Here is a 12493-nt window from a genome sequence, read left to right as displayed (position 1 = left end):
GCTGAAGGGGACTTGGGAAGCAAATGAGCTGGGGGGCCTGTCCTGCCCTGCAGCCCCGGGCTGTCCCCTCCGTTTCACACCCTCCAGCCCTTTGCCACCAGCAGAAACAACGCTCTGTGGGGTGGCTCCGTGGGGACCGCGGGTGCTCCCAGCCCTGCCCTGCCCTTTGGCCCGGGAAGGGTGACGTGTGGGGCTGCCCTTCTCCCACAGCTTCCCCAGTGGATGCCACCCCCGCGCTCTGTGGGGCAAAAGCCACCCCCCCGGGGGGACCATGAGCCGCTTGGCCCGGAACGCGCAGTGGGTGGGAGGCAGCAGGGTGACGGGGGCACAAGTCTGTCCGCGAGCCTGAGTGGTGCTGAGCCTCAGCATCTTCCTCCACCCTGTCCCCATCCTGGGCCCAGGAAGACCCTGGGGGTATACGGGGTGCTGTGCTGTGGGGTGAGGGTCTGGGTGCCGTGCCATGGGTTGGGGGTCAGAGCGGGTGCAGGGGGCATTGCTGCACAAATCCTATCCCATGGCAGCATTCCCCCTAATCCGAACCCGGAATCCCCTGGAATTTGAGGGTTGGAAGTAGATGATCCTAAGGTCCTTTCCAGCCCTGACTGTTCTAGGATTCCAGGATTGTAATCAGTCACCTGGAGGGGTTTGTTAGCTGAAGGAAGGCAGTGAAAAGCATCCAACCTCCTGCACCCCATCTCCAGGGTAAAACTCTTTGGAAGGTTCTGGAAAGGGCAGCTGGAGGGGTTTAATGCACTGGAAAGCAGGTAATTGTGGGGAAAAGCAGAGTAAAGCATCCCCCCACACACACACCCCATTTCCCAGGTCCTCATCCCCAGAAGCCCACCAAAGGAAGCTGCACCTCACCATTTCCAGCGGGTCCTCGTCCCCTGCGGCTCAGGCAGCTCCTGGGATGGGTACCAGGGTTTGCCCCGCTCCCCCCAAAGCCCCGGCTCTTATCCTGCTCCAGCTCCACCCGCAAGGGGTGACGGGGCCACACCATGGGTGCACGGGGGGGTGGGACAGACACGACGTTATTAATACACTTTGCCTAATAGCGGGTGAAATCATCCCGGCCGTGGGTGGGTGGGTGCCCCCTTGCAGCCCCACCAGTGCATTGGGGGGGGGGATTCCGGGAACCCGGGGTGGACCAGGGCTCATTGTTTAACATCTGACTCCATCCAACTGAGCCCTCCCGCTCCTGCCAGCCTCGGGTGAGCACTTAAGGGAGCAGCAAGCACAGAACCTGTCCCTCCGCCTGCAGCCGAGTGCTGGTGGCATTGCCAGCCCCTGCCTTTGTGCCACACGAGGATCCTGGGTGGCTCCTGGTGACAGCCTGGCCATGGCCAGATGGGGACATCCCAGGAGATGTCACCTCCCCGCTGTGCCAGCCCTGGAGCCACACAGGGGGTAGCAGGCTGCAGGCGTTAGCCCCACACAGCAGCATTTACCCCAAAGTCCCCCCCTTAGAGACTGGGGGAGCACGCCGGGGCTCTCGGGCTGGGCAGGCACCTGCGAGGTGAGTTGGGTGCTGAGCCCTGAGTGCTGCGCAGGGCACAGTGCTGGGGGGGCTGGGTCAGGCCGCTGGGGGTCCTGCCCTCCCCATGGCCACAGGGTGACCGGTCCCAGCCCAGCCTCCAGCGGTGGCAGCAGCGGCAGTGCCAGCTCTGTCCCTGTGCCAGGACCTCCCACCCAGCAGCCAGAATTAGCTGCGGGGCTGATTCATCCTGCAGCACCGCAGCCCCACGTGCTGGCACGTCACTGCCCGGCCGGGGGGTCACGGCCCCGTTTGCATCAGCCGGGCACGGGGACAGGGCCCTGGGGTGCCCGGGGAGGGGGGACCCCAGCCCTGATGGGCATCACCCACTGCGGGGAGCTGGGGGATGCTCGGCTTAAGAGCAGGTCCCCAGCTCTAACGCTGCCCATCCTCAGGGGTTCCCCAGTGTTGACCCCCCCAGGTTAAAGGCCGAGGTGTGAGTGGGAGGGTACCGCAGAGAGAAAGCCTCCGCTCTCCACACAGCTCTTTCTTTGCCAAACCATCGCAGCCACAAAACGGGAACCAGGCCCCGGTTGAGGTTAAGGTGAAATTTATTCAGATGGAGGTGGCTGCAGGGAGGGGAGGAGGGATGGGGGGCCGCAGTGCCTGGCCCAGGGACGTGGGCAGAGAGTGGGGAACGTTGGGGTCTGGGGAAGACAGGGAAAGGGATGAGGGTGTTAGATGAGGGGACCCCAACCGTGCCCAGTCCGAGTGCCGCTCCAGGGCCACCAGAGAGGGAGCAGGGGCTGAGCACCATCCCATCGGCAGCAAATAACTTAAAAACCACACCGGGAACAGCCCAGGAAACCTCCAGGTGGGAAAGGGTTGAACAAGGGTTGATACAAATTTCACCTTAACAGGCAATAAAACTGATATGAAAGAAAAACCCCATGAGCAGCAAAAAAGACACATTAGAAATAGCACCAGGTTCCTGCCGGGGGTCCCGGCTCTGCAGCAGCCCAGCCCTGGGCAGGGGGCAGCCGGATCGGCCATGGGACAGCCCAGCCTGCAGGATACTCCCTGCAGAATGCTGCCCGTGGGATGCTGCCCCTGGGATGCTGCCCGCGTTACGCCTCCGGCTGCGCGCCTGCCTCGCCACCAGCATCACCACGGGCACCTGCAGAGAGAGACCCGGGCCGCTGGAGCCGATGTTTGCGACCAGCATCATCCCCCCAGCTCCGCACCCGCTGAGCCCTTGGCACCCGGCGGGGAGGCTGCCGGGGCCAGCGCTGTGCCGGCCCGTGCCGGGCGTACCTGCCCCGGGGCGCTGCCCGCAGCGCAGCTCGCACTCCTCCCGGCTGTCGAAGCGGTTGCTGTTCCCCCCGCAGCCGCTGTAGACGAAGGGCCGGCACTCGGAGCCCCTCTGGCTGTGGTACCAGCGCAGCGTGTAGCGCCGGCAGCCCCCCTCGTCCAGCGGCAGGCTGCAGGGCTCCGCTGCGGGGCAACAGCAGCAGTGAGGGGGGCAGAGCCGCAGCACCGTGGTGATGGAGGCAGAGGGGAAGCCCCCGAAGGCAGGAGACCCCCCCACTGCTCTGCTGGGGGCTATGAGAACCCCTCCTGCAGCTCGTGATCTGCCCCGGGCAGGGACCCCTTCCACTGGAGCAGCTTGCTCCAAGCCCCTGTGTCCAACCTGGCCTTGAGCACTGCCAGGGATGGGGCAGCCACAGCTTCTCTGGGCACCCTGTGCCAGCGCCTCAGCACCCTCACAGGGAAGAGCTTCTGCCTAAGCAGCTCTCACCCATCACAGGCTGCTCTGAGCCATCCATCTCCAGGACCTCATCGTACTCCTCCTCCTCCTCTCCATACTCGCTGTCATACTCGAGGTCATCAGTGTCGAGTGTGACTCGTCTGTGCTGCCCTGGGAGACAGCAACCTGTGTCAGCAGCCCCCTCCTGCCTCTGCATCTCTCCTGTGCTGCTCTGCACATGCCTGCACACACACAGCACACACATGTGCACGCCTGCACACACACAGCACACACATGTGCACACCTGCACACACACAGCACACACGTGCACACCTGCATACACACATTCCTTGCTGCCCTCTCCTTGCCTCCTTCTTTAATCAAAGCCCCCAGGACCAGCATGGGCACTGCTGGGTTACCCCTCAGTGCCTGACGTGGAGGGCAGGATGTGACATACATGGAGCAGGACAAAAAGGGGATGGGGCCTAAAAGCACAGGGATGACACTCACCCTCCTCTTCCTCGGTGTGTGACAACTTGAGCACAGGGACTGCAGGGATGGGCTGGGTGGGAAAGAGCCCTGTGAGGGGGAAGAACACGGTGTAGATACCAGGGAGGAGGCAAGGGGAAATGGGGTGCATCCCCCCTGCTTCCCAGGGGGAAAACAGCCCTTGCTGGTGCAGAGCCCATCGGCTGAGGATGGGGATGAGGAAGGGCACAGGGAGGCACACGTCCCCATGGGGTCAGGTCTTGTACGGCCTCTGGGCTCTCCATCACCTGCTTGGTCGCGGTCCCTGTCCTGGCGGACGCTCCTTCCTCCTCCCTGGGCAGAGCGGAAGCTGCTCCTGGCCCCCCAGCCTCCTTGGGGAGAGAGCACCCACCTCACCGCAGCCCCTTTGCCTCCATCCCTCCACCCCACTGCTCCAGCCTCCCCTCCCTTGCAGCCCCCCCTGCCCCAGCTCCAGCACCAGGCACGGATGGGCACTGTCCCTGTGGTCCCTTCCTGGTCGGGCAGAGCCCAGCAGTGCCCAGACCCCTTTGGCACCATCCTGAGCTGGGGATCCCTGCGGCACCACGCACCATCCCTTCTCCCTGTACATGGTCCCGCGCTGGTGCTGGCCCTGGCTGAAGGGGTTCCATGAGGGTCACAAAGGGGTGGCAAGGGTGTTTCAGGGGGTCCCAGCTGCTCCAGCACCCCCAAAACCAGCGGCACACACGAGTGCTGGGACCCTGCTGGTGCCCCATGCGAGGGGCAAGGGGTAGGAAGGGGAAGCCACAACCTGAGAGCTCACGGGAGTCCAGGCGCTGCGGAAAGCGGCCGCCGCAGGCTGCGGGAGACAGGGGCCGGTGTCAGGGGCAGCGGGGCCAGAGCCCAGGCCGGGGCAGCGGCAGCGGGGCCAGAGCCCAGGCCGGGGCAGGGGGATGCTCACCGCAGTGCTGGCTCATCTCCTGCCGCACGAAGGCGCGGATCTCCTCCTCCTGCCCGGCACGGGGAGGGGCAAAGGACCCAGATCACGGCAGGGATGGTGCAGTTAGAGAGGAGGAAGAGCTCCTCCCCAGCCCCAGCAGAGCCGGGAGCGGAGGGAAGCCCCTCACTGGCAGCAGCGGGATGGATCCGGCACCCCGGGTCCCCATCCCATCCTGATGACCTGAGCACCGCGAGCCAGTGCGGGCTCCCTCCTGGCTCTTACCGTCATCCCCGGCTCCCCCTTCTCCCCGCGTTGTCCCTGGGTGCCGGGGCTGCCCTGGGGACAAGCAGAGGGAGGTGGGAGGCTGGTCCCGGCCGGGGCTGGCCGGGCAGCGCAGGGACCCGCTCACCAACCTGCTGTCCCCTCTCGCCGGGGATGCCGGGCACGCCGCGGGCCCCCGGCACCGACTGCCCGGGGGGGCCTCGCTCCCCCTGCAAGGCACATAGAGCTCAGGACCCGCCTGGTGGCTCTGGAGCCCCTCTGCTCACCCAGCGCTATGGACGTGCCGAGTTCCCGGTCCCCGCACCCTGGGACAACTGTGCAGGTGGGGATGGGGATGGGGACAGGGATGGGTCCTCAGGCTCCCACCCCTGGGCAGGGGGGCGCAAGGGGCAGGTACAGAGCCGGGACATGGCTCCTGACGGCACCAAGCCCTAGCCCGCGATGGGGAGAAGACCCTCCCCTTCCCCCAGCACCCAGAGGGGAACCGGCCCCCCCCGGTGGTGGGGTCTCACCTTCTGGCCCTGCATGCCCTCAGGACCTCGTGGGCCAACGCTCCCGGGGGGTCCAGGCGGGCCTGGAGCACCATCACTGCCCCGGGGACCGGGGCCACCGATGACACCCGGGGCACCCTGCAGGAGAGCAGGGCTGAGGCTGGTGGAGCTGGAGCCCCCAGCCCCAGAACGGGCACCACGGGCACCCCAAAGCACCGGTGCCTTCTTGCGAAGGGAGGGGATTTGTTGTCACTTCAGTGACAATGCAGAGCAGCACCGGACGCCTCTTCTGGGAGCATCGGGCTCCGAGGTGCTGCTGGGTCCTGGACAACGCAATGCGGGGCAGCGCACGCCAGCCTGCTCACCCGCTCTCCCTTCTCCCCCTGGTCTCCTTTGGCTCCCTGCTGCCCATCAAATCCTCGGTCACCCTGCGAAGAGGAAGGGACAGGCAGCGGGGACAGGCAGAGGGGACAGGCAGAGGAGACAGGCAGCGGGGACAGGCAGCCAGCAGCTGAAGCGCCAGCCTAGCTTCCCCCAGCACTGCCACCATGTACATACCTTGGGCCCCATGAGTCCCTCCTTGCCGGGGATGCCGGGCGGTCCGGACAGCCCCAGCTCTCCCTGGGGGTGACAGGGAGGTGTCCATCAGCCACCAGCCGCACGTTCCAGCACCACCCGCTCAGCACAGCACTTACCGGCTCGCCTCTCCTCCCGGGCAGCCCCGAGCGCCCCGGCAGCCCCGGCTCGCCCTGCAGGACAGGGGCAGGACAGGGGCAGGACAGGGGCAGGGTGGTCAGTCCTGCACCCCATGATGGGGCTGAGATCTGGCCGCAGCCGTCTCCCTGCCCTCAGTGGCTGGCAGAGGGGATCCGAAGGGCTGCAGCCTCTGGGCAGCACCCTCAGGCACACACTCACCTTCTCGCCCTTGTCCCCATCGAGGCCGCAAGCACCCTTCATGCCCCGCTCACCCTGTGGGGATGAGAGGAGTCAGAGCTGTGCCCAAGGGATGTGGGTCTGGCTGGGGGTGGGCAGAGCCAACCCACCTTCGGGCCCCGCATGCCCAGGGGTCCCATGTCCCCCTTGTCCCCACGGGCTCCTGGGATCCCATCGCGGCCGGGCTGGCCCTGCAGGATGGAGCACAGGAGGGGTCTGCTCCCTGTGCTGCCAGGGGCTGGCACCATGGGCGGCAGCGGCACCGAGACGCGGCTCCTCACCGGCTCGCCGGGCTCCCCCGGTGCTCCCACCTCTCCCTGGGGATGGAAAAGGCATGGGTCAGGGCAGCTGAGGGGATGGTGCCCCAGCACCCCCCCAGCACCCCCAGCCCCGGAGGGGTTCCAGCTCCTCACCTTCTGCCCGCCGGGGCCACGTGCCCCTGGGAAGCCGGTGGAGCCCTTCTCGCCTTGCTCCCCCCTCGCCCCCTGCAAGCAGAGACCAGATCGACACGGGGCAGGAGGGATTGCTCTGGCCATGGCACAGCCCCATGGAGCCACAGGCACCACAAAGGCCGGCTCCAGCAGCTCCCCTTGCTGGGGCTCATCGAGCCAGGGTGCCCACAGGCACCAGCGCATGGACACAGGGATGCCATCACACCCTGGTCCCTGGGTCCAGCAACAGCCCTCCATGGTCCCCAGCCCAGCAGCCCCCAGCCCCACACAAGCCCTCCCAGCCCAGTACCTTCTCTCCAGGCATGCCTTGCTCCCCTTTGTCCCCCTTGTCCCCTTCTGTGCCCTTCAGGCCACGGTCTCCCTGCAAAGGGGGAAACACCGGGACAGGTCAGGGCATGGGGAGATGCTCAGATACACGCTGGGATGAAGAGAACAGAGCTCCCTGGGCAGGGATGGGGGGAAGATGGGGACAGGGAGGATGGGGACAGGGAGGATGGGGACAGGGAGGATGGGGACAGGGAGGATGGGGACAGCTCTTACCGGCTCCCCTTTGCTGCCCCGCGCCCCGGCGGGCCCCTCCACCACCACGGTATCGCCCTGCACACAGGAATGCCAGGGATGGGGTAAGCAGGGGGTCAGCGCTGCTGCCCTCCTCCCGCTGCCCCATCCCGGGGACTCACCCTGTCTCCTTTGGGCCCCGGTGCCCCAGCGTCTCCCTGTGAGGAAGGGGAGATGGGGAGACGCTGCGAGGATGCCAGCGGGGAGCGACAGCACCCCTGGGACGGGGGACCCTGACCCCTGGGGTGCATCGTTCACCCCCCGGCTCCCAGAGCCCCTCACCTTGTCCCCACGCTCCCCACGGTTCCCTGGCAAGCCCTGTGGGAGAGAGAAGAGAGGAGAGGAGAGGAGAGGGAAGGGGTGCAGGAGGCCCGGGGGGGGGGCAGCCGGGGGGGGGATTTACCGCCGGCCCTCGGTCCCCTTCTGGCCCTGGGCGCCCGTCTTCACCCTGTGAGAAGAAAGGGGAATGAGGAGGGGTCTGCAATGGGGGCACCCAGCACCCCCCAGGGACAGCCTCTGGCTTCCCTGGGGACCCGGGGGCTGTGGCAGGGGCACAGGGGCTGTGCCTGTACCTACCCGTGGCCCTGGGTCTCCGCGCTCTCCTCTGGCCCCTGGCAGCCCGGCCCCCGGTGCTCCCTGCCAGGGAATGTGGAGAGCTCAGCCCTGCCCTCGCTGCCCCAGCCATGCCGTGTGCCCCCCCGGCACTGGACACCCCACACAGGGTCCCTGCCGCCCCCCCGGGGGCTGGGGGCACAGCAGGCTCCAAGTGCCAGCACCCAGAGCGGGCTCAGCATCCCCGGGGAGCCGCAGCAGGGACAGCCCGCGGGAGGAGCAGCCCTGGCGCTGCAGGGCCGTGCCCTGTCCCTACCTTGTCACCTTTCGGGCCAGCAGCCCCCTGGATGCCCTAGAGGAGAGGAGAGGGGTGAGCGATGGGAGGAGGGCGATGCAAGCACCCCAGGCAGCACCCCAGGCTCCCGCCCGGAGCCCAGCAGCCCCAGCCCGGGGTGGGATGTGCAGGGAGGGTGCCCATCGCCCTGCCCACACCAACGGGCACTGCAGCCCCACACTCACGGCCGGCCCCGGGGGCCCCGCAGGTCCCGGTGCTCCGGGGGTGCCGTCTCTCCCGGGAAAGCCGATCAGACCCTGTGGGGAAACAGGGGTGAGAGGCAGGGGCTGCGGGGGGGGTCCCACTGCCACTGCCCAGGGCTCCAGGGTCACCCCCTGTACCCTCTCTCCTGGGGGCCCCGGCGGGCCGGGCTGCCCGCTGTCCCCTCTGAGCCCCGGCTGCCCCGGTGTCCCAGCGATGCCGGCTGAGCCCGGGGGTCCTGGCAGGCCTGGCAAGCCGATGTCACCCTAGAGCAGGGAGGAAAACGATGTGGCCCATGAGGAGAGCCCTTTGGGAGCATGCTCCCCCCTTGGCCAGGGCAGCAGCAGGCTCTGGGGACGTGGTGCCCCGGGTGACACGGGGACAGGGGTTACCTTCAACCCCGGCGGCCCAGCCTGCCCTGGCGGTCCCTGCACGCCGATCCCTGGTGATCCCTGCATGGGGCACAGAGTGTGGGGCACATCCCCTGGCCGGCAGGCACCGCGTGCCGGGGGCACCGCGCCACCCGGAGCACACACCCACCTTCTCCCCTTTGGCTCCGGAGGACCCTTTGGCTCCCTGTGAAGACACGAAGGCACCGGTAAGGGCTGGGCTGTACGTGGTGAGGACACAGGTCCTGCGACAGCACCCACCACCCCCAGCATCCACCCCGACCCCACGTGCTCCTACTCACGTCTTCCCCAGGATCTCCCGGCTCCCCAAATCGTCCCGGCTCCCCCTGGCAGTGGGAAGAGAGCAGGAAGCAGGAGCATGAGACGAGGCACGGGGCTGTGTCCGGGTGCTCCCGCTGCGTCCAGGCAGACCCAGGACCCCCTCCCTGCCACCCCCCAGCAGCACTCACCTTCTCGCCCTTGGGGCCCGGCAAGCCTCGGTCGCCCTTGGAGCCCTGCTGGGGGAGAGCGGGGTTGGGGGGGCACAGGGCTGGCCTGCGCCCAGGAGGGTGGGGGGGGGGGGGTGAGGTTTAATGGGGGGGTCGATGGGGCCAACTCACCGGCTCTCCCAGCAGCACACCCTCCAGCAGTGCCGGCTCGCCCTGCAGCAGCACACGCATGCTCAGGCACACACGGGGACACAGATGCTCAGGCACACACGTGTGCTCAGTCGTGCCAGCATCAGGTACCAGACCCCAGCCCGCCCCAGCCCCAGTGCCTTTGGTAGCACCCAAGGGTGGGGGTCCCCCCACCGCGCACTGCAGCTCCTCACCTTCTCCCCTTTGGCACCAGGAGGGCCGGCGATGGCCTGGGCACAGTAAGGGGGACCGGTGAGCAGGGCTCCATAGGGATGCTCCGCTCATCCCGGTGCTCCAGCTCTGCACTCACCTGCCCTGGCGCTCCGGCATCCCCTGGCTCTCCCTTGGGACCAGCAGGACCCGAAGGTCCCGGTACCCCCTGGCACAAGCAACAGGAGCCTCAGGCACAGACCCCAGGCGGAGCGCGGGTCCCACTGGGGAGGAGCACACACGTACCATCTTCCCCGGCATCCCGGCCTCGCCATCCTTCCCCGGCACGCCATCCCGGCCCGGCACTCCCGGCTTCCCGCTCTCCCCCTGCGGGCAGCAGGACCGGCTGGGGGGTGCAGCTGGGTACTGGGGTCCTGCAGCCCCAAACAGCCCCACACCTCTGAGCACCCACACCAGTGGCAGCCGGGCACAGGGGGACAAGGCACTCACCACTTGTCCTGTCAGCCCGGGGACACCCGGTGGGCCCTGCAAGGGAGATGGGAGCAGAATCAAGTGGGAGCCCATCAGGAACGGCCATGGGACAGGGCAGGGGGCTGTAAACACCTACCCCAGGGCCAGGGGGGCCAGGGGGGCCAGGCAGCCCCATGTTGCCCTGGGGACCAGGCAGGCCCTGCAATGGAAACAGAGGTGTCAGAGGGGCTGGAAAACTGCCCCGGCACAGCCAGGACCTAGGCTGGCCCCACCGGAGGTGCACTGGATGGGTTTGGGGTTCTGGGTGGGGAGGGGGCGAGTGCTCACCCGGATACCAGAGCCAGGCTCCCCCGGATCACCCTGTAACGACAGCACCAGCATCAGCCCCATCACCAGACCCACAGCCACATCCCTGCCCTGCCACTGGCGATGCCAGCACCAGTGCCGCTGCCGTACCTTGGTGCCAACTGGGCCCGGGGCTCCCGGTGGGCCAGCGCTGCCCTGCAGGGGACAAGGGGATGTTACGCTGGGTCGGCGCTTGCTGGTGGCACAGCCCACCCTGGCTGATGCCCGCTCTTCACGCAACATCCCCCTGTGCATGGCACGGGGTGGGTCCTTACCGGAGGTCCTGGGGGTCCCGGGTCTCCTGGGCTGCCCTGAAGGGAGGAAGAGATGGGGGTCACTGTGGGGATGGGTTCTCCCCAGTGGATGCATGGGGTGTCCCCTGGGAGAGGAGACCCAGAGAGTGCCAGCAGCTCTGCGAGCACCCACAGCAAGTGGAGGGAGGACACAGTGACGTGGGGGTGTCAGGGGGACGGGGGGGCACAGACACCTACCGGGCGTCCCAGCACGCCGGGGAAGCCTGGCAAACCCTGCAAAGAACCACGTCAGAGCCAGGGAGTGAGCAGGAACCGGCACCCGCAAACAGCCCTGCCTGTCCCCAGGGATGCTCCCCGTTCCATCGCCATACAGCCTGGGGCCCGCGTACTGAAGAACTTCCTCAGAGCTCAGCTCAGCCTCCCCTCGGGCAGGTTCAAGCCATTCCCCTTGGCCTGGCCCTACAGGCCCTTGGCCCAAGCCCCTCTCCAGGTTTCCTGCAGCCCCTTTAGGCACTGGAGCTGCTCTCAGGTCTCCCCTTCAGGAGCCTTCTCTTGCCCAGGCTGCCCCCTCTGATCTCTGCTCCCACTGGTGCCGGTGATGGCTGTTGTGTGACCACAGGACCAGCAGGTCCCCTGCCCAGCCCACATCCCCTCACCATGTCCCCACTCACCGGTTTCCCCTCGGGACCAGACAGCCCTCTCTCACCCGGGAGACCCTGGAGCAAGAGATGGGCACGGCTCAGTGCCAGGCTGGGGACAGGGTCAGTGCCGGGCTGGGGACAGGGTCAGTGCCAGGCTGGGGACAGGGTCAGTGCCAGGCTGGGGACAGGGACAGGGTCAGTGCCAGGCTGGGGACGGGGACAGGGTCAGTGCCAGGCTGGGGACAGGGTCAGTGCCAGGCTGGGGAAGGGAACAGGGTCAGTGCCGGGCAGGGGGCAGAGCAGCACTCACCGGGGCACCGTCCCTGCCCTTCTCACCGGGCTCCCCTCGCTCTCCCCTTGGGCCACCCTCGCCCTGCAGCAGGAACAGGCACAGGTCACAGGACAGGCAGGGACCTTCCTGCCCCCCCCGCGGGGCTGTGCCCCATGGGGCTGCCCCGTTGGCAGCAGCACTCACGACCTCAGACCTTATCTCCTTTGGGTCCCCGCTCGCCCTCGGCTCCCGGCTCGCCCTGCGTGGGGGGCAGACAGAGCCCATCATCCCCCATAGCCCCGCCATTGTCCCCGGTCACAGCCCCCTCGGCTGCCCCCTCCCTTCCGCCCATCCACGCACCTTCACTCCCTTGGGTCCGACGGGGCCGCGCTCTCCCGGGAAGCCCATGAGGCTGCCCTCGACCACCTCTGCCTGCGGGGGGGGCACAGTGAGGGCCAGCACCCAGCGACACCAGCGAGGTCCCCCCCGGGCACAGCCCTCCCCAGGTCCCCCTGCCAGGGCACTGTGTGCCCCCAGAGCTGCAGCAGCTCCGCTGGTGATGGTCCCCAGCAGCACCCATCACTTACCTTTGGCCCGGGGGGGCCCTGGGGGCCGGGCAAACCATCCCTGCCCTGGAGGGGGGAGAAAAATAGGTTGAGCATCAAAGGGACAGCAGGGCACAGGGGAGCAGAGCCACCTTGCTGCGACCACTGCTGGGTCCCATAGAGCACCCCTCCGTCCCACAAAGCCGCACAGCACAGCGGGAATGGAGGGGACCGTGTCCCCATCTCACCTGCTCGCCCCGCTCGCCCTTCTCGCCCCGGTCACCCTGCGAAAGGAGCACGGTGGCCATCACGGGGCTGTCCCCACGCCCCGGCCCC

At 67.7% G+C, this 12493-nt stretch overlaps 1 protein-coding gene across 1 annotated transcript in view; it reads right to left on the bottom strand.

Moving 5' to 3' along the window:
* Positions 1-2355: 2355 nt before the first annotated feature.
* COL7A1 (collagen type VII alpha 1 chain) overlaps positions 2356-12493 on the bottom strand; it is a 29414-nt gene continuing 19276 nt past the window's right edge. Inside the window, exons 77-122 of the mRNA XM_065687622.1 lie at positions 12406-12441; positions 12200-12244; positions 11973-12044; positions 11827-11871; positions 11652-11714; positions 11372-11416; positions 10938-10973; positions 10722-10757; positions 10558-10602; positions 10429-10461; positions 10238-10300; positions 10120-10155; positions 9916-9996; positions 9770-9838; positions 9654-9689; positions 9442-9483; positions 9292-9336; positions 9124-9168; positions 8973-9008; positions 8825-8884; positions 8573-8698; positions 8417-8488; positions 8214-8249; positions 7922-7981; positions 7749-7793; positions 7628-7663; positions 7468-7503; positions 7328-7384; positions 7077-7148; positions 6749-6820; positions 6617-6652; positions 6446-6526; positions 6318-6371; positions 6098-6151; positions 5961-6023; positions 5768-5830; positions 5424-5540; positions 5043-5120; positions 4912-4965; positions 4651-4699; positions 4501-4548; positions 3998-4081; positions 3732-3800; positions 3273-3392; positions 2789-2968; positions 2356-2651 (exon numbers count right to left, since the gene is read on the bottom strand). Of these exons, the coding sequence (XP_065543694.1) occupies positions 2602-2651; positions 2789-2968; positions 3273-3392; positions 3732-3800; positions 3998-4081; positions 4501-4548; positions 4651-4699; positions 4912-4965; positions 5043-5120; positions 5424-5540; positions 5768-5830; positions 5961-6023; positions 6098-6151; positions 6318-6371; positions 6446-6526; positions 6617-6652; positions 6749-6820; positions 7077-7148; positions 7328-7384; positions 7468-7503; positions 7628-7663; positions 7749-7793; positions 7922-7981; positions 8214-8249; positions 8417-8488; positions 8573-8698; positions 8825-8884; positions 8973-9008; positions 9124-9168; positions 9292-9336; positions 9442-9483; positions 9654-9689; positions 9770-9838; positions 9916-9996; positions 10120-10155; positions 10238-10300; positions 10429-10461; positions 10558-10602; positions 10722-10757; positions 10938-10973; positions 11372-11416; positions 11652-11714; positions 11827-11871; positions 11973-12044; positions 12200-12244; positions 12406-12441 (2781 nt within the window). The 3' untranslated portion in view covers positions 2356-2601. The remainder of the gene's footprint in view (positions 2652-2788; positions 2969-3272; positions 3393-3731; positions 3801-3997; positions 4082-4500; positions 4549-4650; positions 4700-4911; positions 4966-5042; positions 5121-5423; positions 5541-5767; positions 5831-5960; positions 6024-6097; positions 6152-6317; positions 6372-6445; positions 6527-6616; positions 6653-6748; positions 6821-7076; positions 7149-7327; positions 7385-7467; positions 7504-7627; positions 7664-7748; positions 7794-7921; positions 7982-8213; positions 8250-8416; positions 8489-8572; positions 8699-8824; positions 8885-8972; positions 9009-9123; positions 9169-9291; positions 9337-9441; positions 9484-9653; positions 9690-9769; positions 9839-9915; positions 9997-10119; positions 10156-10237; positions 10301-10428; positions 10462-10557; positions 10603-10721; positions 10758-10937; positions 10974-11371; positions 11417-11651; positions 11715-11826; positions 11872-11972; positions 12045-12199; positions 12245-12405; positions 12442-12493) is intronic.

Source organism: Lathamus discolor, chromosome 7 (genome assembly GCF_037157495.1).
Source record: "Lathamus discolor isolate bLatDis1 chromosome 7, bLatDis1.hap1, whole genome shotgun sequence".
NCBI lineage: Eukaryota > Metazoa > Chordata > Aves > Psittaciformes > Psittacidae > Lathamus > Lathamus discolor.
The sequence above is the reverse complement of the archived record's forward strand: the minus strand, read 5'-3'. Positions and strand labels throughout refer to the sequence as shown.